General features: G+C 43.0%; 1 protein-coding gene across 1 annotated transcript in view; it reads left to right on the top strand.

Annotated features, from left to right (window-relative positions):
* Window positions 1–18392, top strand: part of FGF2 (fibroblast growth factor 2) — a 31608-nt gene that overhangs the window by 12681 nt on the left and 535 nt on the right. Inside the window, exon 3 of the mRNA XM_064450500.1 lies at window positions 11312–11415. Coding sequence (XP_064306570.1) covers window positions 11312–11415 — 104 coding nt within the window. The remainder of the gene's footprint in view (window positions 1–11311; window positions 11416–18392) is intronic.

Below are 18392 nucleotides of genomic sequence, written 5' to 3'. Positions count from 1 at the left end.
GAAATCCAACTTGCTGATTCTTCTTAGCATTTCAGAAATGCAGCTTTTCCTTTCCAACTGTGACAGTAAGGCTTATTAAGCCTATGGGTTGGCAATTTCTCACCGCTGCTCTGGCAGCCTTTTCCTTTCGTCTCACAAAGCTGTTATCCACTGCTCTGACATCAGTTATACCCCTAAAATACTGTGTACTACTGAATAGTTGTTGTGTGAGTGGTACGTGAAGAAGGAGCACGAAAAATACCTTCTAAAAATGATACGTTTTACCTTCTTTGTCTTCTGAAGTGACAGTCTTGGGCTTGTCTCAGGTTGTCCCTGGTTTTATGTATGTTTATTTTGCTGCAAGTGAAAAACAGGCTATCGTTACACAGAGATTAGTGAATGCACAATAAAAAGCTGAAATTCTGCAGGTTCTGTACGCATCTTCTGATATCAGTCAGTGACATTTTGTTGGCTTAACACTTGCACCAGCTTTGTTTTCAAGCTGAACAACTGGAAGTGGTTATTCTGTGATTTACTTCAGTGAATACTACATGAAGTGAAAACAGTTTAAAGACGCATGATGGATTACCTTAACCTTGTTTAGAAAAGCCCTTTGGAAAAAGTCCTAAAAAACATGTGTGAACGTGCCTTCATTGTTTTGATAAGGAAACCCTCAAACATTGTTCTAAATCAAGAATTTGGGGTAAAGGTATCGGTAATGTTGAGACTAGGCTTTATTACTTGTACGCAGTAACGAATGAAGTTGTTCTTCTGTAAAGTTAGTAGATTTTTTTTCTGCTTGGTTGTGCCCTCTTGGCTTTAAATGACGCAGTCAGCTCACCTGCAGCGACAGGGAGACTGCAAGCAGTGCGGCAGCGAGGTATTGAGAAGAAATTTATAGGATGATGTACCTGGAGTGTCTGGCATTTGAAATGCTCACGTAATGCCAAGCAGTCGCTGTTTACTTTACTCAGCAGCACAAAATGCCCAAGTTGTGTTTTGTAAGCAGAATACAGAAGCTCCGGTGCTTTTAACTTTTAAAGGACTCGATGAAGTTTGACCCACCGGTTTATGCGAGCCATGTGAAATGGAGAAATAAAACTGTGTGTATTTTACATGTGGGCACACAGGCAAGGAACGCTAAGCCAGACTGTTGCCAGAAATGTATGTCACGTTATTCTGAAATTATTGTTCTGCAGGATGACTTCACTGCCCTTTATATGACATTTATAGGGAGCATTTGAGGGTGCTGGATGTTTGGTAACCAGTGCTTCCCGGGAGGATTCCCAGTGGCACAGGTATATGTTAGGGGGAGTTGGAGATTTGTAGGAATTGAGGCAGAGTTATAAATGAGAACAGATGGGAACCTGAATACAGAAATAATTTTCACTGCATTTAGTATTTGTACTACTTAAAAAGATGAAAACACTTAATCTGTGAACGTCCATATTATGTGGTAGACTAGCTTAGCGGGTTGATATTTAAACAGTTACACAAGTTATTATGCTGTTTAAAGCCTTGGATTTACTCTTAAGTGTAACCGGAACTTTTTGAAGTGTTTGTATTTCACAAGTGTGTATTTTTGTTGTAGATGTTTACATTTTAAAGACCTTAGGTCTGTCTGTGAGTGGTTTTATGCCTCTGGCTGGCAAGAAGGAAAAAGATACACGCTGCAATGCTGTCATGCAAAAGCAAAGAAATGTGCCTTTGTACAGGAGCGTGACTCACTATTTCTCAGTGCAACACTTCATTTGCTTGATTGTTTTTGTTGCTGTTCTGTGGTTTTTATTTATTGAAAGACCACCTCTTCTTGCTGTTTTTCATGTTTCTCCTTTCTCCCCCACACGTGTTGCAGGTTTTAGGCAGCGCGTACTTCAGCAACTCTGGCGACGGCACAGTGGTTTTACGATGAGCGTATGAAAGCAAGCAAAGGGTTGTTTTCATACTTGCAGTCTCGAGACTGGGGATGCCTCATACATCAACGCAGAGCTTATCAGTCAGTTGAAACTTAATATGCTTAATATGTCTTTGAGAAAGAGACAGCAGAAAGTGTCAGAGACTGGATGAGGGAGACAGCGAGCCAAAGGTATTTCTAATTCCTAGAGATAAGTGACAGTAGGCATCACCAGCTCACAGGCTGGGGTTTGGATCTGACCCAGCGAGCAGCTTTCTCTGGCTCTGGAAACACCAAAATGGGGGTATTAATCTGTGTGTGTGTGTGTGAGTGTGTACATGCATGTGTATCTTTGAGGAACCAGCCCTTGGGCTTGGGAGAGTTTATTATGTTAGGTGTGGAGCATTACGCCCGACTCTGTGTCTTGCTTGGACACCTGGCTGGGAATAGACATTGCCCCCAAGCATGAAGGAATCGGCCGAGTTCAGCCACAGACTATGCCGGGTGGGAATTCGGTTGTAGGGTGTTGCAGTTAGCAAAGTGCTGCTGATTCTTATTTCTGCCCCCCCTTTTTAGTGAACTTGCCTGTGTTTCTGCAGAGGGTTACCTTACAGAGGTAATCCACCTCTGTAGCACTGAGACTGCAAAACTGTTGCTGCTTTGTTCCATTCTGTGGGCACAGAGGTGCAGGAGGACGAGTGATGGGGAGCTGGTGCAATAGCTTCACCGCAGTGTCATTCGGGGGCCTCATGAAGGATTTTCCTTACAGGGCCTCTGCAAATATGTTGGAGATGGGCCCTGAGCCATTGGCTTGGGTTTAGCTTTTCCACAGCAGAGCCTGTAGAAACGCTAGTCATTGATCCAGAGACGTGCAGCCCAGGGTTTTTCAAGGGGTACATAAACTCTCCCTTCTTGTAAACTGAGCGAGAGGTGTTTTGCTAATGACCTTTTTAGTTCACATAAAGCGGCTGTATGTCAGTGAAAATGGGGGTTGAAACAGTATCAGATTCCTCCTCTCTTTCCAGGGCCCATAAGCTGCTCTGTCAGTCGCAGTGTCTGGGCAAGGTATGTGTTTGCTGTTAAGAAGTTCACAAACTCAAAAAAAACCCCAAAAAACTCTTGGAGCATTGGCTAATCGATGTTTTTGGGCCCAGAGTCCTCTTGATAAAATGTTGTATTTCACGTCACATTCTTGCAGGGCATTAATAATGATGTTACCATGATGAAAAGGGCTGCTTCTTCCTACTGCTTTAAGAAGTGAAAGAGGCAGAGCAGCGAAGGGCCGCGTGTGCAGGTTGTAGGCAGCATAATGATTTATGTGTCTTGTCTCAGAGTATTAGGGGCAGTGTTTGGCGTCCTGAAGGGAAGGGTGGAGGTACTGAAAGTAGATATCCAGGTTGTGTGGTCCTGCCCCAGGAGCCGTATTTCGGTGTAGGTGGGGAAAACCCTGCAGAGGCTGAAAGCACGTGTGCGTGGGGCACTGTGGTTGTGCCTCACAGCAGTAAGAGGCACAACTGCAGGAAACATCGGTGAACCCTCGTGAGCTTTGGTTTAGCCTGCATGTACTTGGGACGGTAGTGAAGATGCGGCAGCAGGGTTTTTACTGTGATGTGATCGAGACCCTTGAGCAGGAGGCTGGACTAGATAGAGTCCGTCCAACCTGAATTTTGTGTGATTCTGAGACCGTGGCTGGGTACTTGCGGTTTTAGTCCACGCTGAAGTCTCTTTGTAGGGATCTTTACTAGGTAGATTACAGCGGATATATAGCTTAGGCTTTAATTGTACCTTTATTTGCTGACTATGTGTATCCAAAGCCAGGAGCTCGTGGTTGGTTTTTATTTTGTAGTGGTTAGGTTTCCCATTTCCTTGTGGAAGTGTAGGAAAATGGGGATTTTATGAATCCATTTGGCTAATGCGTCTCAAATTCCACCTGCTTGAGGTGTGGGAGTTTGCCTCATGCTCCAGTACAGCACCCTCATGTACTGCCCCTCTTCACTGCGACTTGCTCTTTACATGTCTGTCCGTCTCTTATGTTTTCCTAACGTGTTTCTGTCCCTTTCTTTCCCCACTATGACCTTTGTTTTCCCTCTTCCTTAGCGATACTGTGGCATACTCCTGCCCCGGAACATCTTAGCCAACGCAGCTGCTATGAGTAAAGCAACAGCACATGGTGTTGCGCACGCCGATTGCCCCAGGCAAAGGGCTTGGGGTGCAGGAGGCTGGCGGCACTGTTCCTCTGCCGCTGCCAACAGATGTCCGACTGGGAGGGTGTGAGAAAGGTAGCACGAGCTCAGCAGTGAGTAACTTCCAAAATGTGCAGCTCTCTTTTCCTAAAGCATTAAGTTGCTAGATTTTGCCAAGATCTTCTAAATAAACCAATTTTGAAGGAGAATTTTGGCCGAACCCTTTATGATGCAGAGCAATGAAACCATTTGGGACCATTTAAGTTAGTGCAGTATTACTTGTTCTGGGCCATTAAAAAGTTTTCCTGGGTTGGGAGAGCTCTGAAAGGACTTTAGGGCTTTCATTGTACATACAATTTTTCAGTTCTAGCGCTCAGGGCACTAAAAGAACTTTTGGAAAATGTACACGTTTACTGTATTCTCCGCATTTGCTAGCACCTTCTCTGTCTGTGTTTTGCTACTTGTCCGTAAAATTTTCTTCTCCACTGGCGTATGCAAAACTTCATTGGAAATACTTCTCTGGGCTCTTTAAGAGAAGATGGGGAAGATCCAGTTCATAACAGAAATCTGAAACCTTGCCAACCACAATGCTATTAAATACCACTTTTCAACTTCCATATTCTTATAAAAGTCTCTCCAAATTGTGAAATAAATGCCTGTTTGTAACTTTCTCTCAAATATGCTGGCTAGTTTCACCTGCAACTTGTAGATCTGTCCTGACCATACCCCCTGTGAAAGAGGGATGGTTATGTATGTGTAACTGTAATTTTACATCCACAAGCCACTAATGACATGAATGCGTGCGGAAATCTGTGCCTGCGGAGCTCTGCTGGCTGCAGGGGAGGGGCACAGTGGCGTGGTCAGTGTTTTGTCTGTGTTTAACATGTCACAGGATCAGGACCTGATTAAAAAACAAAACAAAACAAAAAAAACCACCCCAAAACCCCAACCCAAAACTGTTGAACCTGTTTAATGTATATGTCAGGGTGTGGTCTTGAAGAGGTTTGATCTTCTGTCAGTTGTGTTTCAATGAAAAAGAAAACAACTGTTTAGTCATTTTGCCTTTTAGATGCTGTAAGAATCTTTCTGATCTGAGCATCGCTGTTGGAAAGAGTGTACCTGCAAATTTCCTGTGTTAATGGAAGGGAAGCTGGCAAAAAACCCCAGGTTCATCTTGTATGGTCATTTGTGTATGTATATATACAGAAGAGTTGTACATGTCCAGGAAGGGCTGTGTGCAGTGGGATGTGGAGAAGACTCTCTCCCAGGCATTTTGGTGCGTGTTGCAGTGTGGTTCAACATCCTTTAATGCCACAAATTGTAGTGGTTTCAGTGGAAATTCAGGTTAGGCTGTAGCTTGTATTGTTCTTCAGCCAAAGCATCAGTGAATGAGTATTCTTAGCACAGCCTCTACATATTGTGAGGAAAAAAATGTCCCTCGCTCTATCCTCTTTCACAGAATCCCAGGTTGGAAGGGACCTCAGGGATCATCTAGTCCAACCTTTCTGGGAAGAGCACAGTCTAGACAAGATGGCCCAGCACCCTGTCCAGACGACTCTTGAAGGTGTCCAACGTGGCCGAGTCAACCCCTTCCCCGGGGAGATTATTCCAATGGTGACTGTCCTCACTGTGAAAAATTTCCCTCTCGTGTCCAATCGGAATCTCCCCAAGAGCAGCTTGTGTCCATCCCCCTTGTCCTCTCCATGGGACTCCATGTAAAAAGGTAGTCACCATCTTCTTTGTAGGTACCCCTGGAAGGTGTAGTAGTTTAACTCAAACTACATCCAAAGTGATTTGTTTTCTTAGTTAACGGCCGTCTCCTCAGGTAAATGTTGCTGTTTGGATAATTTGCCATACAGAGATGTAGATGGTATTGTAAGGAAGAGGACATTAAACTGTAAAATAAAATTTGTACTGGAAATTCTGAGTGTTAGATTACCCTTACAGCTTCAGGAGACTGTGTGTATCTATACAAAAATCAGCCTTTAAGGATAGCTCTGACAAAGTTAGACACCTGGGTGCTGAGCTAGGGACTCTCTTTGCGTGTCCTGTCAAAAATGGACATGGTCAAAATTTCCATATATCTGGACCCATACTTAAAAATTTCTGATTTGTACATCTGCATATTTTTCCTGTGCTGAACACATAAGTCTTATGACCTTACCTGGGGGCTGCTGCTGCTGCATGGGGGAGTTAACTGAGGAGGGGCCATGGCCCAGCTAGCAGTGCTTTATTCCTGTGTTTATTATGGCACAGGGGAATTGGAAGGCGTGATCCCAAGGAGAAGAGTGTGACAGGCTTTTCTGATGGCACAGGCAGGGTGAGCACGGAGAGATTTGCTCATCATGTACTTCAGATACTGTATATCTTTTCCCTATAATGGGAACATCTGTAGGCATTTCTTGCTTTTGAGCCAGATAGTTTTTAAACAATCACCTTCTTACTAAAATTTTTTTTAATGCCTTCTGTCCGTCAGACTATAAATACTTACTGATTGATTTAATTTTGGTTTGAGAATTTTGCCTTTATGCGCTTGTTCTCTGTCTTGCGATGCTGCATCTGGTTGTGTGCTTTTAACCGTACGGCTTGTCAGTGGGCTGTATGGTGGCTTCTTCTGGGCTCGGAATCTTTTCTTCTGGGAAAACCTTCACTGCAGCATTATGGACCATGTTGTTACATCCATAAATGGCATTGAGTTAACTGATTCATTTCTTTAGGTGACAGGTTTGTGATTGTGCTGAATACAGGAACAAGGGGAGGGCTCAAAGGAGTGTTTTGTTTAGGATACTTTCATAATTTTATCTTGCAGTACTGGAAGTTTGTGTCAGAGGAAGGTTTTAAATCAAACTCCTGAATTATAGTTCAGTGCCTTAACTTTATTCCATTCGTGTTTTCTAAGTCTTTGTATATCTTCCCAAAGATACAACTTTATCCTTCTTCCTCAGAGTTTCTACCCTGTCATGAAATTATATTTGTATGTCTTGCACTTCATTTCTTCCTACTCGGCAGAAAAGGGAAGACGATCACACTTCGGCTTCTTATGAGGAGATACAAAAAGAAAGTCTTAATAGCAGTAGTAAATTTACCAGTCCTTTTCAGTTGTCAGTGCATAAAGGTCATGTAGGTTATAATTGGGATAGGACACTTTTTTATTTCATAACTTTGTGATGACTTAGCCTCGGTCCTCAAGATGTTTGCTCAGCGTGCCGAGGAAGGCATCGACCGTGGCTGTGCACTTGGCGTTCGTCACAAATTAAAGGGCATGCTGTGAGTGTGAACAGTGAAGTAACTTACTGCTGCGCTGGAGGGCGGCCCTCCCAGAGGACTGCCAGAATGGCTGGGAAAATGCGCTGCCTCGGTCTTCGGTTTATTAATTAGCTGTTTCACAACAATCTGTCCTGCTGCTGTGGATTACATACTCCTTCTTTAGTTTACATAGTTTACATGGGTCTGGTTTTGAGGTTTAAGTATGCTGAAAACAAGTATTATGAGTAGATCTGAAATGATGGCCTGAGTCTGAACTATTGCTATCGGTGACCTAAAGGCTGCAAAAGGTGTGGATCAGTGGTGTCGTTTCTCTTATGATTGTACCAAGTTGCATTGAGCTAAACCGAAAATTGTTGCTTCTGGTAATGACTTGCGTGGCCAAAATGTGTTTAACTAGTAAGGCTATATTGTATCTTGGCATCTCCAGATCAGCGTAACACTGTGGCAAACACCTTGTGTTAATAAAGGCACAAAATAATGCTGAAACCTGAAAAACTTACGTTATTATTGTGGCTCTGTTTATGCGTTTTTCAAGTTGGAGAGAAAAATCCAGTGAAGCTGATTTTGCTTTTAGGGCTTTCAGTATTGCAGCACTTTTCAAACTCTGCAGGAAATTTTTTTTCTTTTGTCCCCCCCCCCCCCCCCCGCCCCTTAAAGAGTAACATTTTTCACAAGCTTCTCCAAACTATACAAATATTTTTACAGGCCTTAAAAACCTTTGCTAACAGTTTGTTTTGACAGAATCGGAACTTCTGGCCCAGTACGATGCTGTAGGAGTTGGTGTGCTTTTATTTTTTGTCAAGAGAAAGTCACAAAACATAAGCCCATACTGCAGTAATTAATATTACTTTTTTGGATATTTCACACAGCTGTTTCTTGTTAAGTGTGCGGTGAAAGCTGTGTGCTTGGGCACATCTCAAAAGTCCATTTCCCCCAGGCCCTGCCCAGAGCACTTCACATTCTTGCTTCCCGAGAGGGCAAGGAGTTGCGCTGAAGGTTTTTGAAGCTGTTCACAAGTCTGATTTTGGCCTGATAACTCGGGAGGGCTGTCTTTTGGATACTTGATTCTGGGACGAAATTAAAGATTTCACCTAACTTTTTACGACTACCGAGGTTTCCGTACTCCTTGGAAGTCTGGAGTTACTACTGAATTATGAGAGTTGCTTTTTTTTTTTCTTTTGTGCAAAATGGCAACAGACACCTAATTCATAAGAAACCATTTTATATTCTTTAGAGTGCAGCGTTTGTATTAATATGGCTTCAGTTGTGTATACAAATCGGTGGATTTACGAGCAACTCTTACTGATGTCTGTACCTAGGGAAAAATCAGGTGAAATAATTTTCACGCTTAAAGGGTTTGCAGCAGTTATCCCAAAGATTTCATGTTGCTGGTATTCTTACTGTTGGAGTTGTGCTCTTAACCTAGAAAGGTTGACCCCTGAGGTCCCTTCCAACCTGGGATGCTGTGATTCTTCAGTCCCATCTTTAGGAGCAACAGCAGTAAACCAAGAAAGTTTTCATTTGTATAGCAAAAATCTCATGTTTCCTCACAAAAAAAGCCAAATAAGCAGCTACCTCCCTCTGAATCTCAAGAGATCCTCCCTCTCCAAAATTTATGGTCACTTCAAGCATTTATTCTGGTGGCTTAAAAGGTCAAGCCTTAAATAGGAAAAACTATATGCTCCACAAAAGCAGGTGGGTGAGTGAAGCAGGTGTCTGAGATGACGCGTGCCAGCATTGCCCACCAGGCTTTCCTCACTAAGGTGTCATACCCGCCTTACTGCACAGAAGCACGTATGTGTTTCTCCTGAGCCCTTTAAAGAAAGAAATCGGCAAACGCGAACTGATGCAAGGCCTTGGCTGAGTACTTTTGAGTGAATGGAGCACAGCTGTCGGTTCCTCTAGCTGGGCTTTTATCGTGGTCAGATCTCTGTATAGTGTGTTCAAACAGAAAATGTTTTTAACTAATTCCCAAAATAATTTCTGGGATGCAAGAAGGAGGAAGGAGAAGTTCCAGCCTAGTTTGATTTTGGAAACAGCGATAGTCTCACACCAGATGAGTCATCTCCTTCGTTCAGACACCTGATGGACACATAACCAGAACCGGTTTGCGACATCCTGCTTGTTCCTTTAGCTGCTGCAATTCTTTGGCAAAGGTCGTCTTTGCCTTTATACATCCCAAGAAGGTGAGAAGCCATTTCTGAGCTATTCCTCGTTTTTGGTGCCTGTGTTGCAATGATCTTGCTTCCTGTTACGGAAATGTTGTTGCTCTTAAAAAATCCCTGTTTAGTGGAACAGTGGATGAAACCACAGTATTGCACAGAAAAATAGTACTCCTCTGGGCTCGCTTCTAATGGCTCTTTTTTTGAAGTTGAGAGGGTTTGCAGGTGCGGGTTTCACTGGAAATAGTGGCCATCCAAAATGGAGGAAAACCTAGGGATGTGGAGAGGTCCCGTTTCTTGTGTTCTACTGTTACCCAAATGGGTAGTGTTTGTTTCTAGCAGAAATCAGGTTGAATCGGACTGCCTGTGCGAGCTGGCTTGATGGCATGGAGCTGCAGGGGATGGGCGTATATTTTCTGTGAGGGGGAGTAGAAAGGACCACATGTCAAGCTGCCAGCAGTCCAAAGAGCTCATCCGAGTTGCTGTACGGGCCTATTCTTCTTTTTTAAGTGATGTTTTAAATAATCAAAGTTGGGTTTTCAGAGGAAGATGTTCTAAAAATGGTTGGAATAGAACAGGCTCTACCGTGAGGTTTAGGACAACATGTACTTTGCTTCTTTTCCCTTCTCTTCTGCAGAAGAATGGCAGCTCCAACAGAGTGTTTAGGTTTGTTTTGAGCCCCAGATACCTCCTACATGACTTGGGTATCTGGTGGACTTTTCTGTGGTATTTGGTGTAGTGTCTTGTATTGCAATATTTGCCATCCTGAGTAGCTAATGGGTGAAAAATGTGAACTTTGAGGTACGATGTCACAGATACACAGATAAGGTTAGGCTGAAATGCAGCGGAGGTGCGACTTCCTGGCTCCGCTGTTTCAGGCACTTAAAGGCTTGATTTCACTTCTCGTTCTCAATGCAATGACATGAATACACCGGGAAGAAAAGAAGGAAAATAGCAAACAGATCTTCTGGATTAGGTGGAGACTGATTTTGGCTTATAGCTTGAAACAAGCCACAGGCAAAGGGGGAAACGTTTTTGTGTTCATCTGAACTACTGGATTTGGTTTGTGGCTAGAGAAATCAGTGTGGACTTCGTGTTAATTCACAGGCAGTAGCTGAAGGCGATGTGATACCACCGTACAGATTTTCAAAAAACCATGACTCTTAATTTTTTTTTAAAGAATTGATTCAAATAAACCCACTTTTCACGTTCCTAATTTGTGTAACACCATTTCTTGTGTCTTTACTTACCCTCATCTACTTTTCCCGTTCTGTTTGTTTATTCTAACAACTTGTTGGCTGTACGATGTAAACTAATTGGTACTTTTCTGTTGGCAGCTGCTAGAACATTAGCAAGTGATACAGTCCTGAGTGGTCTTAATCATAGTCCAGCCTCATGCCTCTCTGACAGTCTAGCTGTATAGAATTGCATGTGCTCAATATCTGATGCTGTTCTATAGACACTAAGAAATATCTCCGTAAGAAAATTGCCACGAAAAATCCCCATTTTCTATGAGCAGTTGACCGTGCCGTAAGTAGACCTTCAGGGTCTTTTTATGGGTTTTTACATTGCTTTTTTGTGAAACGAAGACAGCAGAATAACTCACGCTTATTGCTGCCAATTTGACGATAGCTACTTACTTTGTAATGAGCATTTTCTCTGACGACAAATGGGATCAGAAACCTAGAGGTTACAAGTTTCCTATCTTCGCTGAAGCTGAAGCTCAGGCTTTTTCCGTTGTAGGTTTGAAGCGGTAGGCTTCAGTGTCAAGTGCTGAAATAATCACCACGGCTGTGACTATTTACTTTTGTCTCTTTTGTTCACAGTCAAACTGCAACTTCAAGCAGAAGAAAGAGGAGTGGTGTCAATCAAAGGCGTAAGTGCAAACCGCTTTCTGGCTATGAAGGAGGACGGCAGGTTGCTGGCCTTGGTAAGCAGCGCTTTTTAAATCTTGATCTCTGTATGTGTCTATCTGTAGCGGTGGGTCCTCTCCCCCCTCTGTACTGAGTAACCTCTCCTCCGGCAGCACTTCTCTGTGTGTCATTTATCAGGGAGAAATTAGCCCTGCACAACTTTTGTCAAGTAATTGAACTAGGCAGAGATGGGTGTCTCTGCCCTCACCCAGAGTGTGCAAAATTTAACTGGGATGGCCCGAGAGAGAAAAATCATAGGGAAAATGTATAGAAGGAAATTATAAGAACAAATGAAGAATGAAATCTCCCCCTTTTTTCCCCCCCTGAAGAGTGATTTTTTTCCTCTTCCACATGAAGTGATTGTAAAGGTGCTTTTAAAGTAGGAGGTAAAGCCAATTTTTAAAAATGTTGACTTCTATGGTTTTGATACTAATCTGTATAATTGTTTTCTCATTTTCCCTTTTGTAATCAATCAAATTTTTTTAGTCATGTGTACTAGAAAACTGGCAAGAAAAACATTTTTGAAGATGTGATGATAAAATAAAGTTATTAAATGTAGGTAAATTAAACCAGTCTCCAATGAGACTAGTTTTAAACTCCATGCATTTTATGCATGGAATCAGCTTAACTGTGTTTTAAAGCCAATATGTTTAGCAGGCTCTGGAAGTTAATGAGGTCTCCTAGAGCTAGATTATAAATTCTGCTTTAAGAGCTGCCGTTACATTCATTTTGTTCATGAGACGTAGACACTGTAAATCTCTCACCCATATTTATAACCTTCAGCGCAGGCAAACTTCCAGCACTTGTGACGTACCACTGTAGGGCACCCTGCTAGAATTTCGGTTTGAAATAATCCCCGATGCTTTAGTATCTCAAACGCAGCCCCATTCAGCTTCTGTGCAAGTCCCCACCAGGTGTTAATAATAAACTTAATTCCTAACCCCAGTTGAGCTGCAGCTAATGAGAGAACCGTGCCAAGGGCGTCAGGAGACTTGCGATTCCCCTCAGTTCTGCCTAAGTGAAATTACTCTGAGGGCAAACAAGGCGCTTCCGTGGCTTTACGCGAGTGGGGAGCCCTGGTGCGTTCCTCAGCACTGCGCGTCTCTGGCTCCCGGAAGCCCGTTTCGTTTCTGCCCGTGAATACGGTTAAAGAACCTGTTTCAAGTTACAGCATTATTTACTCAGATATTGCGTGACAGCTCAGTAGAAGAAAATGTGAGGAGTCGTCCACTGTGCTATTCTTGAATTAAGGATAATTGGGAATTTCCTGTGGTGCTGGTGTGGTGGCATTCGGCTTCCCGTGCAAATTGCCCTCCTTACCCTGAGAGACAGAATGGTCAAAATAGGGTGTTTGGCACCATTTGTGAAATTGTAAACACCTGGGTGAGTTTCTGTTTGGGATTTCCAACCTACTCTTGCTGGGTGGGTTTTGGTTGTAGAACGTGCCTCCCTTGCAGCTATATGCAGCAGTTTTATCTGCTTGGTTCTTGTAAGGCGATGTGCTGGGAAAGTATCTGCCGTTCACTCGGAATTACCCTCTCAAAATCTGGTAAAGTTGGGTCGCTTTGTGCTTCTCACTTAAGCTTATAAAACATTTGTTTTGTTTTGCTTTGTTTCTGGAAATGGCTGTTACTTGCATCGTGTTTACTGCAAAGACTACTTCCTCCAGCTCTTCATTTTTGCTGTTCATAGGTGAAAACTCTCTCCTCTTAAGGTTTTATTCTCCAGGCAGCCTCACAAATAGTTCCGCAACATCACGATTGTTTCCTGCAGCACAGGCAATGTTTTCTTCCATGAGGATTTCTGTACTACGACTTCCAACAGTTTGTGGCCAACTGTGCCTCTACTGTTTTCTGCCTATAAACGCGTTCATGAAACTGTTTCTAATTGCCAGCGTTTCTTTTTCAGTTTGAGCCGTGTTGGGTTTCAGTGAGAGCTTTGAAAGAGCACATGCTGGAAATCTTTGCAGTGAAGCGATCTTGTCAGTGCGTGTGAATTCGTATCTGCTTGAAACCTTTGATTACTTCTGTTAAAACATTACAGGACTTCAATTTCTAAACCACCTATTCAGTTCTCTAACCCACTACTCGCCCGAGTACTGTTCTGTCCTTTTTTAACATCTGTTTCTTCTTTTTTTATTATTTCTCAGTATCAAGGATCTATTTGCCTAGTGTCCTTGTTTTATAAATACATCAACATCTTCAAAAACACTTTTGCAAATTGTTATTCAGTTCTGTTTTTCATCTAGTTGGATGTTTTTGTAATTACTTGGTTGAGACACGTCTTTATGGTTTGCCCTGGGTTGGGTTTTGCAACACGATGTATTGCATAGCCAGCAGGTCACGGCTTACACTGGTGATTTGCGTGGTGGTGCAGCGGGTCGCGTTCTTGTCCTGAAAGCTGGATGATACGGCTTTTAATGTAGCCGTTTCATGCTCTCTGTTTAATAATGGATTCAGTTGTTGTGGGGGCGAGGTAATCTTTACTGGTTTAGTCACTGGAGGAAATGGCTGGTTGTTAATGCAGCTAGTCAAAACCTCCCCTTGGAAAATGCCATTTTAACTAAACATATTTGCCCAGAAATGTAGCTATTCCATCAGATTTTCAATGGAAACTTTCCACTTCTAATGTGGCTCATTCTGACTTTCCAGTTTCATTTCATTATAATAATGAGATATTTTCACTTTAAGGAATGACATGTGTTCGATTATTTCATTTCATGAAGAAATTTCTCAAAATTTCCCATGAAAGCAAGAATTGCACTTCCAACTAACTTGTATTTCACGAGAAATAATTTGTCATTTAAGGATACGATCTGTTTGATCTGTCATGTTTATGTAGTTTTGCTATGACTGGGCAGGTTTTGCCAGACTGAAGGACTTGACTTGAAGGGAAATTCTTCTCTTTTAGTGTTATGGATTAAAATTGTGGTAGAAGAATATTTGTGAGAATAACCTTCATTTCCTGGCCTGTACATAGTTAGAAAAGGCTAAATGTGATCATCCCCTTTCTCAGGTCATACTCCATCCGCTGTGGTAGTTACAGGTTAACCCTCTGGTGTCGGTTTTGAGAATGAACAAACTTGAGGAATTTTAATTCTTAATCTGAGTCCAAAATGTCAAAACCAGCTAATCAGCACACTTAGTGATACTAAGGCAGATGCAGTTTGCACTAAAAAATCAATCAGTGCATGGCATTTGGCCATACAAATGAGGGAGGAAGACGTTTGTCGCAGGAAGGTGCTGTCTCTTTCGGTCAATTAATCTGCCCTGGGGGATTTTGGCGGTCGTTACGGTTTGGCTACTGTAAGTGCCGGCACACAGCAGACTGTGGTACCAGCACAGCTACAACCAACATTGCTTTTCAGGTTAATTTTTAATGTTAGAATTAAAACCAATGTTAAGAACTCCTGCACTCAGTGTTTTATTGAGTCATTGAATCATAGAATCATTAAGGTAGTAAAGACCTTTAAGATCAAGTCCAACCCCCAGCCCAACACCCCCAGGCCTCCTAAACCGTGTCGCCAAGTGCCACGTCTACACATTTTAGAACACCCCCAGGGATGGTGACTCCCCACCTCTCTGGGCAGCCTGTGCCAGGGCCTGACCGCTCTTGCAGTGAGGAACTATTTCCTAAAAAAAGAAGGCACTCAGACAACTTCTGGATGGCGGTCTTGCTTGGCAGCAGAGCAAGTATTGTTTTCCCTTCCTTTATCCTTTCCATGGAGGGCTGTAGAGTTCAGGTATTCCATGGTGGGCTGCGAAAGCTTTCACTGCCCGAACACCGCTTGGAATGCAGACTAGACCAAAGCGTATTTAAAATCCCCACCGATATCCAGGGTTTTTCCAGGGGCTGAGGTTCACAATGCAGTGGCCGGCATCCCACTCCCGCTGGACAGCGGTCCAGCTTCCCAAACGTTGCCTTTGACAGATGTTAAGGAATACATAGTTCATGAAGCCTGAGCTATCATTTGTCACCTAAATGTTAATTTCTGTGTCAAAATATTTACATTGGCAACGTACTGTAGGAAAGCACTGGTGTATCACCTATGCTTTGTGGAGAAATAAGGACTTGAGTGTCCAGAGCAAATCACGGGGCACCTTTCGGAATATCTTTATGAATGTGAAAAAAAAAAACCCACCCACTTTTTTTCTTTTTATCTATATATTTTTAACCCTTTTTTTATATTTTTTTTTGTATAACTCCCATAAATTGCCTGAAAATCTGTTTGAAGACTTGAATCTATTTTACTTTTTAAACCTGAGAGATATGAGGAAGGCTAAACAAAACCGATGTGTTTCTCTGAGTTGCAATTGTATTTACTGTGTGGATTTAGTGCATAGGAGAGGGGGTCGTGCGAATTTGCCTTGCAGCTGTACGAGGGGTTTCGTAGCGGCTGCTGAAATTCACCGCAGGCACACTGGAAGCCGCTTCCTTCCTAGCGGGGGATGCAAAGACTCGGTTCCCACCAGTGTTGGGCACCTGATCTGACTCCCCGGCTCCGCAGCCGCACCCGGCGGGGATTGCACGGGAAGCGTGCCTAGAAGGTGCTGCGGCATCTGGAGGCCGTGCTCTGCCCGGCATCTCCCCAGCACCCGTGGTGCCCGCTGCCTGGGCGCTTCCGCAAGTGCCACCCCGTCGGGTGGGCGGCGAAGGCGAGCTGTGAGCTGGCTGCAATGGTCTCTTTGCCAGAATTTCCAGCTTGGGCATTTGTACTGAACTCACCTAAACTCTGCTTAAAGTTTGGGTTTTTTTTCTTAAATGCTTCTTTTCTTTATACAGTTTCTGTGCCCTCTTAAGGCTGCTGTAATCCATTTTTGGCTTGGATCAGTGGCGTGAGATGATTAATGCATCTGTTTTCATGTTGCTTGAGTGAAAGGCATTAAAATACGATGATTTATTTTGAGAAAAATGATTTAAAATACAAATAGTAAAATTTTTATTTTGATTTCTGCTATTTGAAATGTAAAAATATTAGTTACAGAAACAAGAAGCTGCATGTGGATTTTCTCTTATAAGTTGTTTTCCTTAGAAGCCAAAATTCGTATCTGAAAATGGTTGGAGGAAAAAACCTTCTGTTTGAAGATGTATGTTTGGAGACAGATCACCTTATTCCAGACTGCATTTAATGACTTAATTGCTTGTAGCTACAGAAACTTGGCATATATCGGGGAGTTACTCTCCTCTCCTACGTTTTCGTGCGTACTGTATGAAGTCTACTTGTTCCAAGCTCACATTTTAGGTCTAGTTGGATACTTTATGTATTAATGAATATTAACAGAAGATGGTAATGAAGACTAGCCTGCTCGTTTAGGGAATTCCTTCCCGTTCCCTGTCTCCTCTCCAAGATTTTACATGCTTGCTTTTTAATGACTAACATTTCTCCTCCTCTGGTGTTCCCAAAAAATTTCTGGGTAAATGAGTATGGCTGAACTGACGGACTGACAGATGGCGTGTATGAAAAGAAAGTGCTCCTACTCCAGTAAGCCCCCGCAGCGGTGGACTTCTGCCACCTTTGTATTTGAGAAAGTAATTTCTCTTGCTTGAAGCGCTGGCTGTGCTGGCAGGGCTGCTGGCTGTGGCTGCTGAGAGCAATGCCATCTGCCGACAGGGCTTCTGCTGTTGTGAACATGCCTTGGGATAAGTGCAGGCAAACACTGACAGTGATCCTCTTCCTACAGAATGAGATCTTAACCTGAAGCTGTATGTATGTCCGCTTATGTTTTCAATACGGAGGATCAGTGTGGTTTCTTGGAGGTGGATTTCAGCAAGCGAATAAACTCTCCTGTTTTCTGGTGACTATGAACAGCTATAAATGCTGGTCGTAGTTACATCAGCTTGGCTTTAAGTCCCCCAGGCAATAATAACGATCCAGGAAAATTTGTGGGTTGAAGTCTTGCAATAGGTAACGCCTGCCTTACGTGATCGCAGTGACCGGGGTGGAATTGTTTCAAAATGAAGGCTCTTTCTCTCTGGTATGGTCACCCCGAGGGAGCAGTGGTTCCTGCTGCGTGCAAAGATGTGTGGAAGAAAGTGTATCACACTGTGTGCGTTACGGGCAGGCTTGCCCCTTGAGGGCTTTAGATGCAGCTGAGTATCTTCTATGTGATGGTGACCAAATGCAGCATGTAGGAAGAGACAGACAGAGCAATTCCCTGTGTTGGCCTCCCAGCCTCCCACCACGCTCAGCTTTGGGGCCTTCTCAGCCAAGAATGGTTTTTACCTTCTCAGTAAATGTCAGTGAATTTCTTTTCCGTGAACTTGTCCAAAAGTGACACATAAGCTGGGGGTAAATGGTAACTTCGTACATTAAGGAGCTCTGAAGCTCCACTTTCACCTGTTGGTGAAGAACCACCTTATTTTTTATTTGTAGGTGTGAAGGCATGTTAATTCCATGTAGGTGGAGTTGGTTTTGAAGACCTCCTCCCAGAAGCAGAGTAATTCCATAGCTGTATTTCTAAACGCTGTAGAGTATGCCTGGTGTCTCTGTGGAACAGACCTCTCTGCCATGTCTGATCTTTTCCTAAAATGACAAGTTTTGAATTTGAAAAAACCCTGAACATATGCAGGCTTGCCAGTTTCGGAGCACTAGAAATACAGACTTGAATAAGCTTTAGGAAAGTTAAACCTCAAAATTAGAAAAGAACAGGCAAAAGCTGAAGCTATGCCATGCTATTTCCCTAACTGATAAAAAGGTTCGTTTGAGGAAGGCAAGGGAAAGACTCCCTTTTCTCTTACACCCTGCTTTTCTTTCTGGTTAAATTGTAACGAAGGCCGAGATGGCAAAACTGCTGCTCTGGGAAGTCAGGATCTATCGCTAAGTGCCAAGGGACGGGCTTCTTCCTTTGTTTGACTGAGTTTCAGATCAGAACAAAGAATTACATTGTGAAAACAAACTGGAATCTGCTTGGTCTGTGTTTAAAGACAATAAATGAACCATAGTTGAAAACTGTATTTTAACAATAGCTCTTTCTTTAAACTTGAAACATTTGAT

The sequence above is a fragment of the Phalacrocorax carbo genome, chromosome 4 (assembly GCF_963921805.1).
Source record: "Phalacrocorax carbo chromosome 4, bPhaCar2.1, whole genome shotgun sequence".
NCBI classification, from domain to species: Eukaryota; Metazoa; Chordata; class Aves; order Suliformes; family Phalacrocoracidae; genus Phalacrocorax; species Phalacrocorax carbo.
Note: the sequence above shows the minus strand (reverse complement) of the source record. Positions and strands in the feature narration are given on the sequence as shown.